The sequence below is a fragment of the Hemiscyllium ocellatum genome, chromosome 4 (assembly GCF_020745735.1).
Source record: "Hemiscyllium ocellatum isolate sHemOce1 chromosome 4, sHemOce1.pat.X.cur, whole genome shotgun sequence".
NCBI lineage: Eukaryota > Metazoa > Chordata > Chondrichthyes > Orectolobiformes > Hemiscylliidae > Hemiscyllium > Hemiscyllium ocellatum.
Window position 1 is genome coordinate 57,799,020 of NC_083404.1, and position 20,913 is coordinate 57,819,932.

General features: G+C 40.8%; 1 protein-coding gene across 2 annotated transcripts in view; it reads right to left on the minus strand.

Moving 5' to 3' along the window:
* grhl2b (grainyhead-like transcription factor 2b) overlaps positions 1 to 20,913 on the minus strand; it is a 153,088-nt gene that overhangs the window by 123,622 nt on the left and 8,553 nt on the right. Inside the window, exons 2-4 of one of the 2 annotated variants that reach the window (XM_060823264.1) lie at positions 8,893 to 8,929; positions 7,369 to 7,555; positions 7,198 to 7,265 (exon numbers count right to left, since the gene is read on the minus strand). In XM_060823264.1, the coding sequence (XP_060679247.1) occupies positions 7,198 to 7,265; positions 7,369 to 7,434 (134 nt within the window). In that variant the 5' untranslated portion in view covers positions 7,435 to 7,555; positions 8,893 to 8,929. The remainder of the gene's footprint in view (positions 1 to 7,197; positions 7,266 to 7,368; positions 7,556 to 8,892; positions 8,930 to 20,913) is intronic. The other variant, XM_060823263.1, reaches the window with a different exon arrangement.

The window sequence follows — 20,913 nt, forward strand, 5'->3', positions numbered from 1 at the left end:
TCATTTCATTTAGAATTTATGCACATGCACAGGCTTTCCTTTGTTGCTTTCTCTAAACTTGTCAACTTGATCTCCAACTCTTAGCCAATGATTTAAGTTTATCCATTGAGTAACTGAGTTACAACGGGAAAGGTCCCAAGTTCAGTCCTTGGTGTCAAGTTAGTTGGAGTAGTGGCTCTTGGCACCCATGGTTTGGGAAGTAAACAATAATGAGAGACCACAGGAATGCTCATGTTTGATGCCCAGTTAATGACTCTAGTGAGAATCGCAGTCAAGGATGAGGCTGGACTGGGGTTTAACTGCAATACTCACCCAGCCTCGCCTCTTAACTAGTTAGTCCTCACTTCCAAAACCCAACTAACCATTAACAACAATGGGAAAGAGAGTGAAAAGAACATTGCTACATTTTTCTTCACTGCACTTACTTGTACCACGTTCTCTACTATAAACCAGCTTCTTAATCTCCTCATATCCCTCCAACTTCACCTCAAAGGATTGGCATTCTGATTCCCACCTGGTTGTCGCTATTTAATACATAAAGTTCCAGACAGGGAAGTGAATTTGGTACCTAATTAGCTTTTCCTCCCAAATCAATCCCCAGATTTCTTGGAATCCCTCCAATCATGTTTCTATCCTTACCACAGAAGTGAAACAGTCCCAATAAAGTTATTATTGACACCCTATTTGGCTCTGACAAATACAAACTTTCTCTCCTCATCCTTCTTAGCCTGTTCCAATCTTTGACGCAGTTGACTTGGCTCAGTGGTTGGTCCTGCTGCCTCAGAGCGCCAGTGATACAGGTTCAATTCCAGCCTCGGTCAACTGTCTGTGTGGAGTTGGACTGTGTCTGCATGGATTTCCTCCGGGTGCTCCGGTTTCCTCCCACAATCCAAAGATGTGCAGGTTAGGTGAATTGGCCGTGTTAAATTTCCCATTGTTTAGGGGTAAATATAGGATAATAGGGTAGGGGAATGGGTCAATGTGGACATATTGGGCTGAAGGGCCTGTTTCCACACTGTAGGGATTCTGTGGAAGACTTCATCTTCTTCCAATGCTCTCACAGTTGTCTAACTTGGTGAATCTGCTCTCACAAGTTTTAAATTGTATTTATCTCATTGTAGCCAGAGAATCATTTGCAATGACTTCTCTTCTCACACCCACACTTGTCACCCTCAAGGAGGTTTTTTAATTTTCTCATGGAACACTGGTATCACTGGCTGGCCAGCATTTATTACCCGATCCTAGTTACTGTTGAGTAGGTATTGGTGAGCTGCCTTCTTGAGCTGCTGCCTTCCATGTGCTGTAGGCAGACCCAAAGGGAATTCTTTAAAATTAATTCATGGGATGAAGGCCCCACTGATTAGGACAGCATTTATTACAGATTCCTAACTGCCCAGAGGGCAATTAATAGCCAACCACATTACTGTGGAGTCACTTGTAGGCTAGACCAGGTTAAGGATGGCAGTTTCTTTCTCTAAAGGACATAAGTGAACCAGATGAGATTTTCCTGACAATGGATTCACGGTTATCATTAGATTGTTAATTTCAGATTTTTCTTGAATTCAAATTCCACCATCTGCCTTGGTGGATTTTGAACACAGGTACCAAGAACATTAGCTGGGCCTCTGGATTAACAGTCCAGTGATAATATCATGAAGTCCACAAAGCTTTAGCTCTCTTTTATTTTTCATCTACCTCGTCCTGCCTCTCAGTAACGGTATCCAAGAGCACAGAGTGGGTTTTCTTACGCACATTGACAACACCACCACTCAAATCTCCCACTATGGCTAGTTGAGGGTTGCAAACTCTGGGTGAACAGAATATAGAACATAGAACACTACAGCACAGGAATAGACCCTTTGGCCTACCATGTCTGCACCATTCTAAACCAATCCCAACTGCCACTATTCCCTGCTTGGTCAGATATCTATATAAACATTCCTCCTTAAAGGGATAACACTGGCTAGTCTCCAGTCTTCTGGGACCTCATCTTTGGCTAATGAGATTACAAAGATTTCTGTTAAGGCCCCAGAAGTGGCTCACCCTGGACTCCTTAGTATCTTGGAATAGATCCCACCAACCCTGGGGACTTACTATCTGAAAGCTTTTCAAGACACCCAACACCACCTCCTTCTAGTTATCAACATGCCCCAGAATATCAACATACTCCTCCCCAAGCTTACCACCATGCATGTCCTTTTCCTTGGTGAATACCGATGCAAAGTTATCACCTCTTTGGAATCCACACATAATTTCCCTCCTTTTTCCAGGAGTGGACCTGCCTCTTCCCTAGCTACCCTCTTAGTCCTAATATACATTTAAAATGCCTTGGGATTCTCCTTAACCCTGCTTGCCATGGACATTTCACATCTCCTAATTCCTTAAGTTCTTTTCTGATTCTTTTAAATTCCTCAAAGACCTTGTGTACTTTCAGTTTCTTAAACTTTACGCATGTTTCTTTTCTCTTTTTGATTAAATTTTCAATATCTCTTGTCATCCAATGTTCCTGAATTTTGCCTGCCTTGTCTTTGATATTCATAGGAACATGATGGTCCTGAACGCTGATCAACCAGCTTTTAAAAGACTTCCACATGGCAGTTGTGAATTTACCTTCAAACAGCCACCCCCAATTTAATTTCTCCAGTTCCTGCCTTGTATTCGTAATTAGCCTCCCTCCAATTTAGCACTTTCAGCCAAGAACCCGTCTTATGCTTATCCATAACTATCTTAAACCTTACTGCTTATGATCACTGTTCCCAAAATGAAACATTCCTCTCCCCCTGCCCCCCCCACACCGAAACTGAATGCTTCAAGAAATGTCATCACATGTCTTTGCACCTTCAACATCAGCCTCCTACCATTGGCCAGTCAATGTCAATGATTATGAATGGCGTTTTAACATGTCCTGGTCTTAACTTTTAAAAATCTGGCTATCCTAACATCTTGCAGTGATGAAGCAGCTGCACATCTGTAGGATTACACGAGTCCAATCACTCCAAATTTATTTGATACTTCGGAACATTTTCATTCCCAATCATATCAGCGAGAACCTTACAGGTTAGCAATTATATTCTCCAGCCAGTCTGTTGTCAGAAAAAAATTATACTTTGTAACGTGGAATATTTTGGGAATAATCATGCATTGTTTGGCACCAGTTTGACTCCAGGAAAATTACATAGCTAAAATAGAGACCAGAGACTCAATCGGAAATCTAGAAATCCCATTTTCCCATTGGAATTGTAGAGGTCTACAGCACAGAGAAAAGTTCTTCAGCCCATTGAGTCTGTGCCAGCCAAAAGCAAGTACTGAACTATTCTAATCCCAAAGTTTGTGTGCATTTGCGGTCTATTGAGTTTGTCCAATTTAAACAAAAAGAAAATGACCAGTGGGTCCTCAAGCCTGATCTTCCATTCAATGTGTTAGTAAACCTTCAGCATCAACTCCACTTTCCTGCATGTTCCCCATATCCCTGAATTCCCCCAAATGATCAAAACTCTTTCACAGCTCTATAGGTCAGTGCGTGAAATATGGATTTTTAAATGATTAGTGACAGCCAGGGCAGCGATGTTCAGCATTTTGTCTCGATTGATCTCGCAATGCAGTTACGCACCTCTAAATCCAAAAGAAAGCTTTGGTTCCCATTTTGAGGCACTTTCACCAGGCAACAGTATTACCCAGATATGCACACCAAATGAAGCCAATATTGTGTGTAATGATGCAAGTGTATGAGTAGAAGTAATTAGAAAAATAAAATTGCGCTATACTTATTCGGAATTTATTTTGGAAGGAATTCCATTGAATATTGGTGATTGGGAGTGACACTGAACTAGTAACCAAGAGCCCAGGCTATAGATCTGCAGACGTTGTCTCAAATCCCACACAGCCAGACATGGAATTACTCAAATCAGTTAACAGATGCGGAATCAAAAACTAATCTCAGTAATGGTGACCATGAAACCATAATCAATTATTATAAAATTCTATCTGGTTCACTCATACACTGTAGGGAAGGAAATCAACCATCCTTAACCTGGTCTAGATTACAAATCTGACTCCAGACACACAGCAATGAGGTTGACTCTGAACTGCCCTTTGCAACAGCTACTGGTTCAAGGCAAATTACAGATGAGCAATAAATGCTGGCCTCGACAGCAATGCCTACATTCCATGAAAGAATGAAGAAAACATAACACAGGTAATTGTAATCAGAAATCGCCCATTTTCAAACTTCCAAATTGAGTTCTGAAGGATGATATCTGCCTTGAATTCTGTCACTCTCTTCAGATGCTGCCAGGCCTGTTGCGTTTCTACAGTATGTGTTGCTTTGATTTTAGTAGAACCTATTAGCTCATTTTACTTTTATTGATTAAAGCAGATGATTTTTTGGGAACCAATCATTTGCTTCCAATTTTAAACACCACATTAAATGAAAGAATGTATTGCAAAGCAAATTACTTATCTCAGTCTTAGTTTTATTCACATCTTTATGATAAAACTTCTCTAGAGATAAAGATAAAGTAAGTGTGAATGGGCCTACTAAATGCATTACTTTGCATTAATGCTGATCTTTTGTTTGACTGAAGGCATTAATATCCTTTAAACTATTAACATATTACCACAGTAAGCAGGATATTCAAGTAATTTGAATAACAAAGTGGTAATTTTGTAGGCAGTGTTGGAAGGAAACAGTCTATCCCCACTGATAACCCTACTCTTTTTGGCCGAATACAGTAGAAACGTTAACCTGTTCTTTTGTTTCACACAGATCATGCACCTATTAAATAGTGCCTACCTTCTCTGCATTCATTTTACTTCAAACATGGCTATTTTTACCAGGGGAAATGGAATGAATCAGATACATTAGCTGCCCTCTGACATTCAATGAGTAGATGCATTAGATACGCATATGAAAAAGATAATCAATAATCTGTCTTTTAAGGAAAGAAATTCCAATGACTCACGGGCCTCATCTTTATTTCAGATGGGCAATCCCCTTATTTTAAAAACTATAATCCCTATTTATAGATTCACCCACATGAGGAGACATTCTTTCCACATCTACCTGGTCAAGTCCTCGCAGGATCTTACATTTTTAAACTAAGTTACCTCAGGGTCATAAAAGCCATAAAACCTAACCTTTGACTCTGTGCAGTTTTACTTTACACAATCCTGAACTTCAGTTCACTGAACTTTTTTTTTAAGTTTTTGCACTTTGAAGAAATATATAGTTTCTGTAAGTCATGCAATAGATCTTTAAAGACTATCCATTGCCCACGTACAGTCATGCCTTTTTGTATGTGTTTTCCGAATCCAATTCAGTCAATTGTGCCTCATGCTTTTATTTATCCCCTTAGTCAAATTTAACACCCTTGCATCAGAATGAAAAACAATGAGGTTTTTCACTTTGGTAGGCGACATAGATGTGCAGAGCATTTCTTAAATGGAGAGAGATTAGAGTATAGATGTACAAAGGGGCCTAGGTGTTCTTGACAATAAGTCACTAAGGGCTAACATGCAGGTGCAGCAGAGTATTAGCAAGGCTATTGGAATGTTCACCTTTATTGCAACAGGCTTTGAGGACAGGAGGTCTTGCTTAGATTGGAGAGGAACTTGGATAGACTACACCTAAAGTATTGTGTACAGTGTTGGTTTCCTCATCTCGGGAAAGATACTATTGCCAAAGATGGAGAGCAACAAAAGTTCACTCGTCTTGTTCTGAAGATGACAGCAAAGTCCTCTGAAGAGAGATTGGTAAAGTGGGCTTGTATTCTCAAGAGTTTCAAAACTTTTCAAACTTCCAAATTTTTTAAAAAAGATAGATAGGATAGATACAGATGAGATATTGCCCCTGGTTGAGGAATCTAGATTCAGGGGATACAATTAAAAAGGGAGATGGCACTTAGATCGGAGAGGAGGTGGGTTTTTTTATACTCAGAGATTGTGATCCTTTGGAATTCTCCACCCAAGAGGGCTGTGGAAGTTTAGTCTTTGAATATGTTCAAGGTAGTCATTGGTAGTTGCCTGATTACCAGTGACACACAGGCTGATGGCGATGGGGTGAGTAAAAGGCACTGAAGTGTTCAATCAGCCATGATCATATTGAATGTTGGAGCAAGTTCAACACATTGAATGGCCTACTCCTGTTCTGATCTTATATAGACCAATAAAGTATTGGCTTTGATTACAAGCCCATTTAGCAAGCTGAATCCAGTTGGAAGGGGAAAGGAAACAGCAGTCAAATCAAGACGTCATTGTCTTACCAGACCATAGGGCTGCTTGCTCATTAGAGACAGATGACAGATGGTGATTTAATCTGAGGGCCAGCACACCTCAGGAGAGTGCTCATAATAACCTCAGTCAGTGTGGGAGTTGATGTCAGCATCACACCGGGGTTCTCAAACCAACCCTGTCCAGCTAACTGAGCTAAATCTGGATAGTGACAAGCTTCTTGAGTATTGTTGGAACTCATTTGCACAGTTCACCGATCAGCTGATAGTTGTAGGAGGGGAGATTCCCCTTCGTATGAAAGGTAAAGAGAGTGAACAGTTATGGAGCACTCTAGTCGAACACCTGGTCATGTGAATGCACTTTGAAGAAAACCTCCTTTTCTGTGAAGGGAATAAATTTCCATTATTAAGTGTGGAATGATGGTTCACTGTGAAAACCTGAGTATACACCTCACGCTGTTCACTGTTCTCAGTCCTCTGTGAGATAGAAAAGTCTTGTTCACCATAAAAGATAATACAATGCCCAATGTTGGTATCATCATATTGGTAAAAGCTTGACTGTATTTCATTTGAGTTGTTGCAGGGAAGGGACACTGGCTTGCACTTCTCACTCTCCCTGTTGATACCATTATGTTGTTCTGATGTGCAACAGTCTCACATTGGGCTGAGTCATACGATACACTTCGGCATTTTCCTATATTTGAATAGGCTGTACTCTCTGTGAATCATGAGCAATCTTTCTTTTGCAGCTGCACAAAACCTTTCCAGATAGTGGAGGCTAGCAATATACTCAGGCAAGCAACATTTTCAAAGAGATGCTCACTTCCGTCTTTCCAAACAGTACTAGGCACCACTGGAACCTTGAGCAGGAATTCATAATGCCACCAATTCATCCTTCCCTACTCAACCCCTTATCCCGCTCCACATACTCACATGGTCACCAAACCAAAAAGATTGCAAATAAATATACCTTTTTTCTTGGTCATCTGGTGTATCAGCTGCTTTACCAATTGGCATGTGTCTCTTGTCCCGAGGGACCTATAACAACAGAACAAAATCCATGTATATAGTAAGTGGGGGGAGTGTTCTGGAAGAGAAGACTGAATGGAAATGAGTAACTAGTATTTATTAACATTCAGACCTTGTAGTAATCGTACAACAATCCTAAGGCGGCAGCACTGTCTTCATCTCCATTGATGCTCATCATCGCTTTTGTGGCAGCTGTCAAGGGGTTTTCGAGGTATGACTTCCAGGCCTCATCTTCACTTGTGTACGCACGTCTGGGATGGAGGTTTGTGTCATTCTGTAATACTACCACCAAGCGCTTACTGCAGACAAAATTAAAAAAAATCAGCTCAATTGCTGTTCACTTTATCATACTGTGTACACGGTAAGAGAGTGCAGTGGTTATAATAATAGACCTCCCAAACAGAGGTCACAATATCAAATTGTAGCATAACAAGCTGTGGAAATGACTTCAAAAAACATAGTCATTTTGAATACTGGCACCAGAGAAAGCATAAAAAATCAGTACAAAGCCTGCTGGGTTATTTTAAAAGCGATTGCTGCTACCCAATCTGCCTCACACATGATTCCGAACAAACTACTCAGTTGCAAAACCAAATGCATCACCTTCTCAGGGTAACTGGAGGCCAACAGTAAAGCATAGTCTTATCACCACAATCACATCCTAAGAACAAACATGTTAAAGATAGTGCAATTGAAATTTGTCTTTAAATGGAAATGAACAATATCGGGCACATCATATACAGAGATGCCTGTAAGACAGTGGCTAATCTGCATTCCTGCTTAAGGAATTGTTCAATCGTAGCAACATTGTATATTGCGGGAACAATACTTCTCAAAATGGTTTACGGTGTGTATTGTTCACAGAATTACAGAATTAGTTGCCAACACAAAAACATAGATACTGGATGTATAATGTGATGACACTTGTAGTAGTGCCCAAAACAAAATTTGAAGAAATCCAGATCAGATATGACTATGAAATTGGGCTTGATCATGCCCATTATAAATTACAGGTGCCTTAGCCTGATCAATACGGTCTCCATTGTACGTGCATATGTTTCTGCCATGAAATGTGCCAGACAACAGATTGAAGGCATCAGTGGCACATTGTAAAGCCCAGTAAACATGTGCAGGTGTGGTCAGAGTAGAATACCAATTCAGCTGCTATTTTGGAGCTCTAAGCCCAAGCTGAACATGCATTAAGCATCAGGAAGAAACCCACCCTCTCCAAAATTCAGGATTATCAACTACTGACAGCACACCTGCAGGCTGATTTCTTCTAGTTGTTACTGAAATTCTACAAAGAATAGCTTGGGCTGCAAATATGAAAAGGAAGATATGTGAAAAGCAGTGAAGGAAATCTATCCTGACCTCAAGGGTTCTGCACAAACCAGCTACTGCCAGGCACAGTGCCACTCCCTGTGATACATTTTTGGGATAATGAGTAGAGGCCATGCAGAACTACACAAGTTGTCAGAAGAGGGAGGAACAAAAGGGGAACAAGATGAACATATAGAATTGGGAAAAAAAGAAGAGGAAACCCGGATAGCCCTTTTTCATATGGGAGGAACATGAAGAACTACGAGTAAGATGCAAATAAGTATGATGCCAATTCCTCATTCTATAGAAGACTCACTTTTCCCCTTCTTACTGTTTCAGAACGTATTATCGACCTGAAATTATAATAAAAGCCAAAGTAAGGTAATCATCTGAACCAAATTTATACATGAAATCATTACATAGTCCCTACAAGAGTACAGTGACTACACTTCCACACTTCCCCAGGCAGAATAAATGAAAGAAGGATATTCTCAATGACCAGGGAGTCCAGAACTAGGGGTTACACTCTAAGAATACAAGGTGGACCCCATTTAGCACTGAGATGAGAAGAAATATCTTCACCCAAAGAATGGTGAACCTGTGGAATTCTCAGCTTTGGAAGGGGTTGAGGTCAAAACATTGATTTTTTTCAAGTAGTGATTAGATATCATTTTTAGGGATCAGAGGGTATGGAGAGAAAGTGGGAATCAGAATTCTGAGTTGGATGTTCAGCCAAGATCGTGTTGACTGGCAGAGTGAGCTCCAAAGGCCGAATGGCCTACTCCTGCTCCTGTTTTCTATGTTCTATGTTTCTAGTGCCTAGCTTCTGTGTGCCTTTTCTCATTCTACAATTCTGTGCCAACCAACTGGCTGGGTAAAGGTGGCTGAGAAAAGTTTAATTTACCAGAATGATTTCAGTGGGGAGACTGCAGATGAGGAGGGAGGTAGTGGGGAGATATTGTAGGACACCTTCAAGCAGCTGTGGGCCTAGAACACCTAGCTTCAGAATGCACCACCACTGGTATGGGCTACAGTAAGGATAGTGCAAAAGTGGCAGGGTTGTGAATGCAAAGGCTATTTTCTTGGAGGAGCGTGGTAGTCCAACAAGCTACCAAAGCTCCCTCTGGGTAGTATTGTACCATCATCAATACTCATAATTAGTTGGAAGGGCAGATTGCTACACTATGTTGGAACACAGCAGTCCCCTTTGAGAACTGGCATCTGCGACCATGTTGGCAGCAGCAGCTTGAGACAGAGAGCTGGCATCACTTCGATTGTAGTAAGCTGACCCTGAGAGATTTCAGTCTGAGCTGCCACTGCAAGAGTCATTGAATCACAGAGATGTACAGCACAGAAACAGACCCATCAGTCCAACCTGTCCATGCCGACCAGATATCCTACCCCAGTCTGGTCACACCTGCCAGCACCCAGCCCATATCCCACCAAACCCTTCCTATTCATATACCTACCCAGATGCCTTTTAAACGTTGCAATTGTATCAGCCTCCACCACATCCTCTGGCAGCTCATTCCACACACGTACCACCCTCTGCATGAAAAAGCTGCCCCTTAGGTATCTTTTATATCTTGCCCCTCTCACCCGAAACCTACGTCTTCTACTTTTGGACTCCCCTACCCCAGGGAAACGACCTTGTCTACTTACCCTAGTCATGCCCCTCATGATTTTACAAACCTCTATAAGGTCACCCCTCAGCCTCTGACGCTTCAGGGAAAACAGCTCCAGCCTATTCAACCTCACCCTCTCGCTCAAATCCTGCAACCCCTGCAACATCCTTGCAAATCTTTTCTGAACTCTTTCAAGTTTCACAAGATACTTCTGATAGGAAGGAGTCCAGAATTGCACACAATATTCTAAAAGTGGCCTAACCAATGTCAAGTACAGCTGCAAAATTACCTCCCAACTCTGACCAATAAAGGAAAGTATACCAAATGCCTTCTTCACTATCCTATCTACCTGCGACTCTATTTTCAAGGAACTAGGAACCAGTACTGCAAGGTCTCTTTGTTTAATAACACTCCCTAGGACCTTACCATTAAGTGTATAAGTCCTGCTCTAATAATTATTTGCCAATCTAAATAGTCATTCACGCTCAGGAAGGATTGCCTAACAGGACTACTTTAACTTGTAGCTTTTCCAGGTCTTCAAACAGCTATTTGAGAGGGGTTTTTGTTTTCATTTTATACTTGCCTCATTCAGTTCTCCCCTGCCCCCGGCCCAAAATTCTATCTGTAAACCTTCTCTAACCTGGACTTGTCTGTGCCCTCTACAACAGAACCCATTGGCTGGATTATAGAGTTCCTGTTAATGAGCACATTAAATCCAGTAGGGACCCTGCTCGTCTCCCTGGCCACTACCACCCTCCAGCTATTGGATGGGGTGCTGGCCTTGGGTGGCACACTGCCATTTTCCCGTAGTAAATCAACTGAGACCTTAAGTGGAGAGTGGGATAATAGTGTCCCAAAAAATCCAACTCCATTTGTAAACTCTGGCTCACCTGAATAGCTCATGTCCTGTGCCTGGCTGCAATCCAGTCCTACATCTCACCGAGCAAGTACCCTATATCAGAGTGATCCTCCAACTCTCACAGTGACACTGAATTGTTGGCTGCAAAGAAGGTGATAGCTAGTGATCACGTACCTTTATTATTGTTGTCTCCTTGATGTTTTCACCGTGTCAGGCTATATTTTACACTCTGGCTGCCTGACAGGGTAAGGTACAGGCTAATACTGTGGTTAGGGGAACAAAGAGAGCCAAGGACAACATGCTTATACCGGTGCTTCCCAAATATTTTCCCTTCAGTGACCCCATTTTGAGGCTTGAAAATGGTGACCACCCTCTGAGAATGATTGGAGCCGCAGGACAGTTGAACAACTGTTGTAACTCGGTCAGATCTCGCAACTCCAAAATTTCAGCTCGTGACTGAACTTTGGGAAAGCCTGGTTCAAAGTAGCTGGAGGCTGTGAATAAGGAGGAAGTGGAGGATGAGAAGAAATGGGATGCGAGAACGGGGATTTGTTCTGATGATACTGTTCTCTTCAAGTGTCAAGCCTGCTGCTGAACTTGGGCTCAGTTGTTGTGCTTGCAATAGTGAGTGTGTGACTGACAGCTGCCAGTTGGTGTAAGCTGTGCAATGTGGGTATACGTGTTAGAACGTGTGAGGGTGTGATGCAGCATTGAGTGTTAGGTATGAATCCTGACTGTTCGAGAGCGTTGATAAGCGATTGAGGTAGGTCATTTTTGAGCAAATAACTTTGAACTAAAGGCCAACTGTCAATCTGGCCTTTAAAGACACATGTTTTTTAAAAATTGGTAAATTGAATTAGAGCAGAATGACACATGGGTGCAAGGTTAATAGGGTTAAGGTTAGACAAAGGTTAAGATGTTCCACTGTTTTGAGGTCCTTGAGCAGAATCAGACAGCCACAGTGCAACAGTTCTTGATTTCAAAACTTCAAGAATCCATTAATCTAAAAGAACATGTCAAAATTTTTATTTGGAGCTTAGGAAAGTTAAGACTGGAAAAATTAAAGAATTAAAATACTTATTACAGTGTCAGACCAAACTCAAAATGTTAACCTCGTTTCTCTCTCCACAGATGCTGCCAGCATTCCAAATTTCCAGCAGCTGCAATATTTTGCTTTTAAACTTAAAGAAGTATAAACATAAACTAGGCAGAGGGACAGGTGGGAGAGTAAGAGTGACAGGAAGGTGAGAGGGCTGACACAGTAGGGAGGAGGCACAGTAGAGAATCCACAAGGAACCTCCTCTCAGCTATTCAACTATTCATTCTCACAAGAAATACTAAACCGATTAGCAGAGTTCGAACCTGCATGAAATTAGAAGGTATCATGTTTGGGCTGAAAGATGATTTTAAAAACATTTAGCTCTGGAGCATCAGAATCAAACACTGATTTTTCAAATGGTCTGTATGAAAATTGATGTGAAAAATATTTATGCATGAGGAGAAATCTGGCCACAGAATACATGGATTACAAGTAGTAAAACTTCCACTTCAAATTTTCTTGCAAGCAGAATGGAATAAAAGCAAGGTGATTTTGCTTCATCTACACAGGGCATCAATAAGACTTGGTGTACGGTATCCTCCAGTGTCTCCTCATTTGAGAATGGATGTAAACACACTGGAAGCTATTACGACACCATTACTTGGAATGGATGAGGAAAGTTTGGACTGGTTAGGCTTCTATCTGCTGGTGATTAGAAGAGAAGGGGCAACCTGATTTTGTTATGTAAAAGTCTGAGGGAATAGAAGGGGGGACATTTGGAGAGGTCATTTCTTCTTGTATCAAAATATAGAGTCACTTTGTAAAACAAAGGGTCACCCATTTAAGCCAGAGATAAGGAGAATGTTTATTGTCATGTCGGATCATGAATCTTTGGAGCTGTGATCTTCAAAAGGCAGTACAAGCAGGTGCTTTGAGTATGTTTAGACAGAGGTGGATGAGCGTCTTGACAAGCAAAGAGTTGTAAGGTTTCTGTGTAGGTGGGAATGTGGAGTAATCAGATCAGTCAGGGTCTTACTGAATGGTGGAACAACCTCAAGTTGAGTGAATGGTTTACGCCTTCTCCTAATTTGAATGTTCATATTTGAGTATTTGATCTTGAGTAGTACCATATCATTTCCTGTTAGGGTGATGCACACAAAATAACTAACAATGTTTTTTGTTTAATTCAGTTAAAACTGGCAGCTCTAGGTCTGAAGACAATCCAACTACAATTAATATATTATTTAATAAGGAAAACCAACAGAAATAGAAAGAAAAAAAAAGGATGAGAGATGAAATGAACAAATGTCAAACTACAGGAAGCAGATCAGTAGACCACAAAAGTACAAATTTTGCAGGGCTTTTCAAAGATAAGTAGCTAGAGAGGAGGCTTAGAAAATTCCAGAGGACAGGACTGTTGTGCGAAAAGTTTTCCCACCAACAATGTGGTGAAGAGAGGACGGGATGCACAAAGTTAAGACACCAAAGGGAAAGGATGCAACTCAGGAAGAGGTTGCAGGAATAGTGTGGACTAAGGCCATCAAGAGTTTGAATACCGAGGATTTTACATTGAAGTGTATATCAACACAATGGAGGCAGTGATTTAACTTTGGCCACATTGGAATTTTAATTGAATTAAGCAAAATTATGTTGGCTTTTCTGTGGAAGACCATAAGACACCGGAGCAGAAATAGGCCAGTCAGCCCATCGAGTCTGTTCCACCATTCAAGGAGACCCTGGTTAATCCGATAAATTTCATCTTCACTTTCCTGCCTTTTCCCCATAACCCTTGACTCCATTACTGATTATCTGTCGCAGTCCTGAATGTATGTAGTTGCCCAGGCTTGATTAGCCTCTGTGGAAAGAGTCACCCATAAGATTCATATTAGAAGGTAAGAATTATACAGGTTCCAGACTCGCATTAAAACACTTGAAAAACTTAAAAATTGAGTTTCTTATCTTAATTCAAAATATAACAGGTTTCAATTATATTGTTTTGCTTTGCTAGGATTTGCTAGAAAAAATATGCTTCTGAATATGGCTCATACTGAACTCAAAACATTAACTCTGGTCGCAATGTTTGTAGCTCAGGTTGAGGTTTAGGGTGTAGGTTTGCTCGCTGAGGGGTAGGTTTGATATCCAGATGTTTCATTACCTGGCTAGGTAACATCATCAAGTGAAGCGAAGCTGTTGTCTTCTGCTTTCTATTTATATCTTTCTCTTGGATGGGGTTCCTGAGGTTTGTGGTGATGTCATTTCCTGTTCATTTTCTAAGAGGTTGATAGATAGCATCTAGATCTATGTGCTTGTTTATGGCGCTGTGGTTGGAGTGCCAGGCCTCTTGGAATTCTCTGGCATGTCTTTGCTTAGCCTGTCCCAGGATAGATGTGTTGTCCCAGTCGAAATGGTGGTTTTTTTTCATCCGCGTGTAGGGCTACAAGGGAGAGAGGGTCGTGTCTTTTTGTGGCTAGCTGGTGTTCATGTATCCTGTTGACTAACTTTCTTCCTGTTTGTTCTACATAGTGTTTGTGGCAGTCCTTGCATGGAATTTTGTAGATGATGTTGGTTTTGTCCATGGGTTGTACTGGGTCTTTTAAGTTTGTTAGTTTTTGTTTGAGAGTGTTGGTGGGTTTGTGTGCTACTAGGATTCCGAGGGGTCTCAGTAGTCTGGCTGTCATTTCTGAAACTTCTTTGATATATGGTAAGGTGGTTAGGGTTTCTGGCTGTGTTTTGTCTGCTTGTTGTGGTTTGTTCTTGAGGAATCTGCGCACTGTTTTCTCAAGAACAAACCACAACAAGCAGACAAAACACAGCCAGAAACCCTAACCACCTTACCATATATCAAAGAAGTTTCAGAAATGACAGCCAGACTACTGAGACCCCTCGGAATCCTAGTAGCACACAAACCCACCAACACTCTTAAACAAAAACTAAGAAAAATTAAAAGACCCAGTACAACCCATGGACAAAACCAACGTCATCTACAAAATTCCATGCAAGGACTGCCACAAACACTATGTAGGACAAACAGGAAGAAAGTTAGCCACCAGGATACATGAACACCAGCTAGCCACAAAAAGACACGACCCTCTCTCCCTCGTAGCCCTACACACGGATGAAAAAAAACACCATTTCGACGGACAACACATCTACCCTGGGACAGGCTAAGCAAAGACATGCTGAAAATGTGTTGCTGGAAAAGCGCAGCAGGTCAGGCAACATCCAAGGAACAGGAAATTCGACGTTTCGAGCATAAGCCCTTCATCAGGAAGGGCTTCATAAGCAGCCCTTCATAAGCAAAGACATTCCAGAGAATTCCTAGAGGCCTGGCACTCCAACCACAACGCCATAAACAAGCACATAGATCTAGATGCCTTCTATCAACACCTCAGAAAACAAACAGGAAATGACATCAGCACAAACCCCAGGAACCCCATCCAGGAGAAAGATATAAATAAAAAGCAGGAGACAACAGCTTCACTTCACTTGGAGGTCGCCACTGATGGTGTTACCTAGCCAGGTAATGGAATGTCTAGATATCAAACCTACAGCTCAGCGAGCAAACCTACACCCCAACGCATCCCCCCCCTTTTTTTCTCCTGGTTTTCTCTGCACAGATATTCCCCAACATTCCCTATGCTTGTTACCTCAAAATGGAGCTTCCCTTCCAGTCTCCTTCTACCTTAGCAACAGCCACCACTCTCAGTTGGACTGTCGTGTTGCCCTTGCATTGGGCCTGTAGCAACAGGAAGCTGCCTGCAATGCTGAACAGCACAGTGAACGTGCAGCCAGCCATTAGGAGGCCAGCCACCAGGAAAACAAAAATGCATACTCAGGAGCCCTGTTTAGTCCTGACATTGGCTCCCGAAGCCCACTGGAAAACCCCTTCTCCAAAGGTTGGGCGATTTGCCCTTCCTGACTCAATTGCATGAATCAGTGATACCACTCCTACAAATCTCATAATTCCCCTCCCAACTCACAGCTCAGATCAGCTGACTCAGCACAACATGAAAGGAACCCTACATCCAACCATTCCTCTTAGCTCAATAATGCTAAGCCATGAACCATTGGAAAAATAATTAGTATTAATCAACTGTTAACTCCTTAAGATGTAAAGGAGAACATTGATTGAAGCTGATATAATGGTGAAGGGCAGGTTTTCAGAAAGCTTTGTTGTGCTATGCTTTTAATCATTTTCCATTAAGCTAGGCTGTATTATTCCTCTTTGCCTGCTGAATATACTGCTGAATAGTGACATGGAATAAATGTGCATGTGTAATTACAAGTTAAAAGTCACAAAACACCAGGTTATAGTCCAACAGGTTTATTTGGAGGCACTCGCTCTTGAAGTGCTGCTTCTTCACTTCTTGCATAGGCAACTTTCACTGCTTTCTGAAGAGACAACCACCTGATGAAGAAGCAACTCCCCTAGTGCCTCCAAATAAACCTGTTGGACTATAACCTGGTGTTGTGTGATTTATTTTTTAAACTTTGTCCATCCCAATCCAACGCTGGCACTTCCAAATCATGACATTTGCCCCAGTAATAGATGTTCCCATGAGTGAGAGCTGACAACACAACATTAAGCTCTGGCAAGAACTTGGCAATTTCACATGGATATTTAGATTTCCAAGTTGCATTTTTGCAATATCAAGGCAGCTAACCATATAAAAGTGGCATTAAAGGAAAATCCAGGCAAGAGACAATGGAAGAGCATTGGTAAAACATATCATGCTATAACAGAGGGTAGCTATCTCAAGCTGATACACTTTTGGAGATTCATCACATGACATCCCACCCAGGCAAATAGCCTTTAGCCTGCCTACAGCTACCTGTCTCCAGCTAGCATAAGTCAAATAAAGGAAACTGTTTAAAACTAAAAGAGTAGTTTGTAAATAGCATTAGGACTTTTCTCCTCGATTACTCACAGCTAACTGTCCCAAAGGTCTAGATAATGAAGGTATTGCCCACGGTAGCACTGAACTCTTGAGAATATGCAGGTGAGACAAGACCTGCAAGTCTAGTTAACATTGGTGGGGGGGGGGGAAGTAATTGGCTTCAAGAGGACATAGATTGTCTGGTGAAATGAATGGTTACGTGGCAGATAAAATTAGTGCTGTAACAGTGTGAGGCTCTATGTGTTGTTAGAAGCATGAAGACAGACAATACATGCTAAATTAGGCAAGTGATTTGGTGGTAATGCCACTGAACCAGTAATCTAAAGGTCTTGACTCAGGGGCACAAGCTCAAATTCCATGACAGCAGCTGATGGAATCTGAATTCAATTAATGAATAAACCTTGTGTCTATTCTTCTTCAAACAGCAATAGCTAAGGAGATATTTGATATGGGTGTCGGACTCTTAGCTACCCTGTGGGCAATTAGGGATGGGCAACAAATGCTGGCATAGCCAGCAACACCCATATCCCATGAATTGTTTTAAAAGACAACTCACTTAATATCCATCAATGGTCAAACCTCAGGAACCGTGTTGAGAGCAAACTAATATATCAAGGATTTAACTGGAGTAAATAAAAATAAACCATTTCCAGTGCCTGAAAGATCACGAGAGGGATAGGTTTAAGGTCGTCGGCAAAAACCAGAGGCGACGTGAGTTCAGTGCAGTGTTCAAACAGATCACATTTTTACAACAGCAAGGACCATTACATGATGTGAGACTGACAACTTTTTTTTTACAGTAAAAGCTCTTGAAATGTGGAGAAGGTCTCTAGACTATCTACATGCAAAGTCATCTAAATCCTCCTCCCCTTAAAAATTAGGAAGCACTCTATGTCACGGAGGTGAAAAATGTCAACCTGTGAAGCTACTTCAACATCCATCCCTTTAAAAACTAAAACAAAATTCTGTCAACATGAGTAAAAAAAAAGCAAATCCAGTCTTACACTGATGTCAAGAATAGCTATTATAACTGTAAGTGTTATATAATGACATCATTATTAATACTTGGTCACTTTCCACAATATAGAGGTTTATCCCTGTAGGTGGTTCTAAATTCACTACGACTCAGATTAAAAATGTTATTAAAGGTTTAGTTGTCTTTGATGTGGTGTTATTAATATCATATTGATCAAGGGATTAAATACTTTGGGTGGATTTACAAGTTTTGAATGGGCTTCCAAGATGCAAGCATCCTTTCTTAAATTAGAAAGTCCATAATAGATATTGAGAGCTTTGTTGGATAGTGGGTGATTTGGCTTTTTTAAAATGTCGATGGGATATGGGTGTTTATCATCCATCTTTTATTTTCCAGCATTTATTATCCATCTTTAATTCCCCAAAGGACAATTAAGAATCCACCACATTGCTGTAGTCCAGACCAAGTAAGGATAGCAGATTTCCATCGAGGAAGTACATTAGTGAACTAGCTAGATTTTTACAACGATTGGTAAGGTTACATGGTTGCTTTATTCCAAATACTTACCGAATTAAATTTTACTATCATGGTGAGTTTCAAACTGATATCGCAGAACATTTAGCCTGGAGTTCAGGATTACTACTACAATGACAGTACCATGACACAATTATCTACCCTTAAGGCTGTAAGGTCAACAGGTAATGGGTGAATTGGCATGAGTTGGCACTGGGGTTATAAGGAGCTATTGGAGTGGATGAGTGATATTGAGCAGATCTAAAACATAAATCGATCGGTATGTGCAGATAGATCATGGCAGAAAAAGCCAATCCTTGTTGATATATTAATGCAATACATGTATAAATAAAGACAAACATATTAAAAGGATTAATAGTTATTATGTCAATCATTAGAGTGCATCAGTGATTTCAGACAATGTTATACCACATGCAGGTTCAATAGGAGAAAAGGTTCTGTTGAACTCTTGTTATATCAAACATTTAAATACTGAGTGTAAAAACCCAGTAATTCTTTATTAATTTATAACAATATGGTTTCTAGCTCTCTTCTATTAAAGACATGCATACCTCAGTTGTGATATTCATGTTATTGATGCATTTCCAATCATAATTCCAGTCTGAGATCCCGTAACCCCGTAAAACTTCTACCTCAATTTTTTTTACAAAAGTATTATAGGCCATCTAAGGCAAAAATTCCTACTCTTCAACATATATTGACAAAACTGACGAGAAAAATATCTGATATTCAGTGACACATGTCGTTCCCTGAACATGAGTCTGAATTTTACTAGCTGTCATCCCAATGAGTAACATAGAGGCTTAATGCAGGGAAATCCATAATCAAATACGGTGCAAAGAATAGAGACGCTGATTTATGTGAACAGACTGTTTCTATACAATCTAATATGCTCAGGTCAACTGCACATCACTGCTCATTATGCCAAGAACCTGGTTCTATATGAGTCGTAGCAATATTTCTGTAGCAGTAGCAAAAACAGATAACCAATACCTTACCCCTTAGAATCAAAGAATCAACTTAACCATTGTAAAGAATGCCCTATCTCCCACCTGCATGGGTTACGTTTTATAGTTTCTGGAGGAACCAACTTCAATGTCACTATAACATTATTGTCCCAAAGCCAAACAGCTATCTACAAATTAGCTTGCTACATGCATCAATTCAACTGACACTATTGAAGCAAGGTTGCATCAACACCTCTCCTCCCTCAGTATTGTAAGAAATCAAATCTCCACTCTAAGCACCACACTTCGTTGCTGGGTTACCCATCAAGGAACATTTTGGAGCCGATTTTTAATTTCACCAATGTCCCTCTCTTCCGTTAAAGGTATTACTCATTGTAGAAATTCAGTTTTGAAAGCTCCAGATATCCTTCAATACTTCATTTGAGATCTTTTTACTGGAACGGAGCTCGAATACTTTTAATACAGGATGTTTCAGAGCTAAGATCAATCCAAAGGATACCACACATACATTTCCAAACCAGATCATTGGGCAACAATGAACAGCAGACATTAATGAATGCGGGGGAGAAGTTGATGCAATACCCTTACTGAGATGAGCTCCTGTAATTAGCATTGATTATACTCCTACTCTACAACTTACTTTAGGAACATAGGAATAGATCATTCAGGCTGTCGAGCCTGCTCCACCATAAATTTGTCTGTTGCAAGACTTAGATCCAAGATTACATTTCAAGCCTGAAGGGAAACCCCATTGCATTTCAGGTCCAACTTCTTAATCACTCAGCCATGACAACTGCCATTCTCACTGAACCACAAGGAAAACTAAGGCTGTGCTAGTGTAACGGTAAACAAGCAGGAGGCTGGAAGAAAATAGCAAACCAGGCAGCATCAGGAGGTGGAGAAGATGATGTTTCAGGTATAACCCTTCTTCAGGAACTAACCAGTTCCCCTCCACCAATATTCTCCTCTGCCTTGCTGAACTGGGCCTCACAGAAAGCAAAATAATATGAAGAGAACCTAATAAAATTAAGCACTTTTAGGAGACAAAATTCGACCCCAATTTTTTACAAAAGTATTATAGGCCATCTAAGGCAAAAATTCTAACTCTTCAACATATATTGACAAAACTGACAAGAAAAATATCTGATATTTAGTGACACACATCGTTCCCTGAACATGAGTCTGAATTTTACTAGCTGTCATCCAAATGAGTGACATAGAAGCTTAATGCAGGGAAATCCATAATCTAAATCCATACATCACTGCTCATTATGTCAAGAACTTGGTTCTATATGAGTTGTAGTGATATTTCTGTAGCAGTAGCAAAAACAAATAACCAATACCTTACCCCTTAGAATCAAAGAATCGACTTAACCATTGTAAAGAATGCCCTATCTCCTACCTGCATGGGTTCTGTTTTATAGTTTCTGGAGGAACC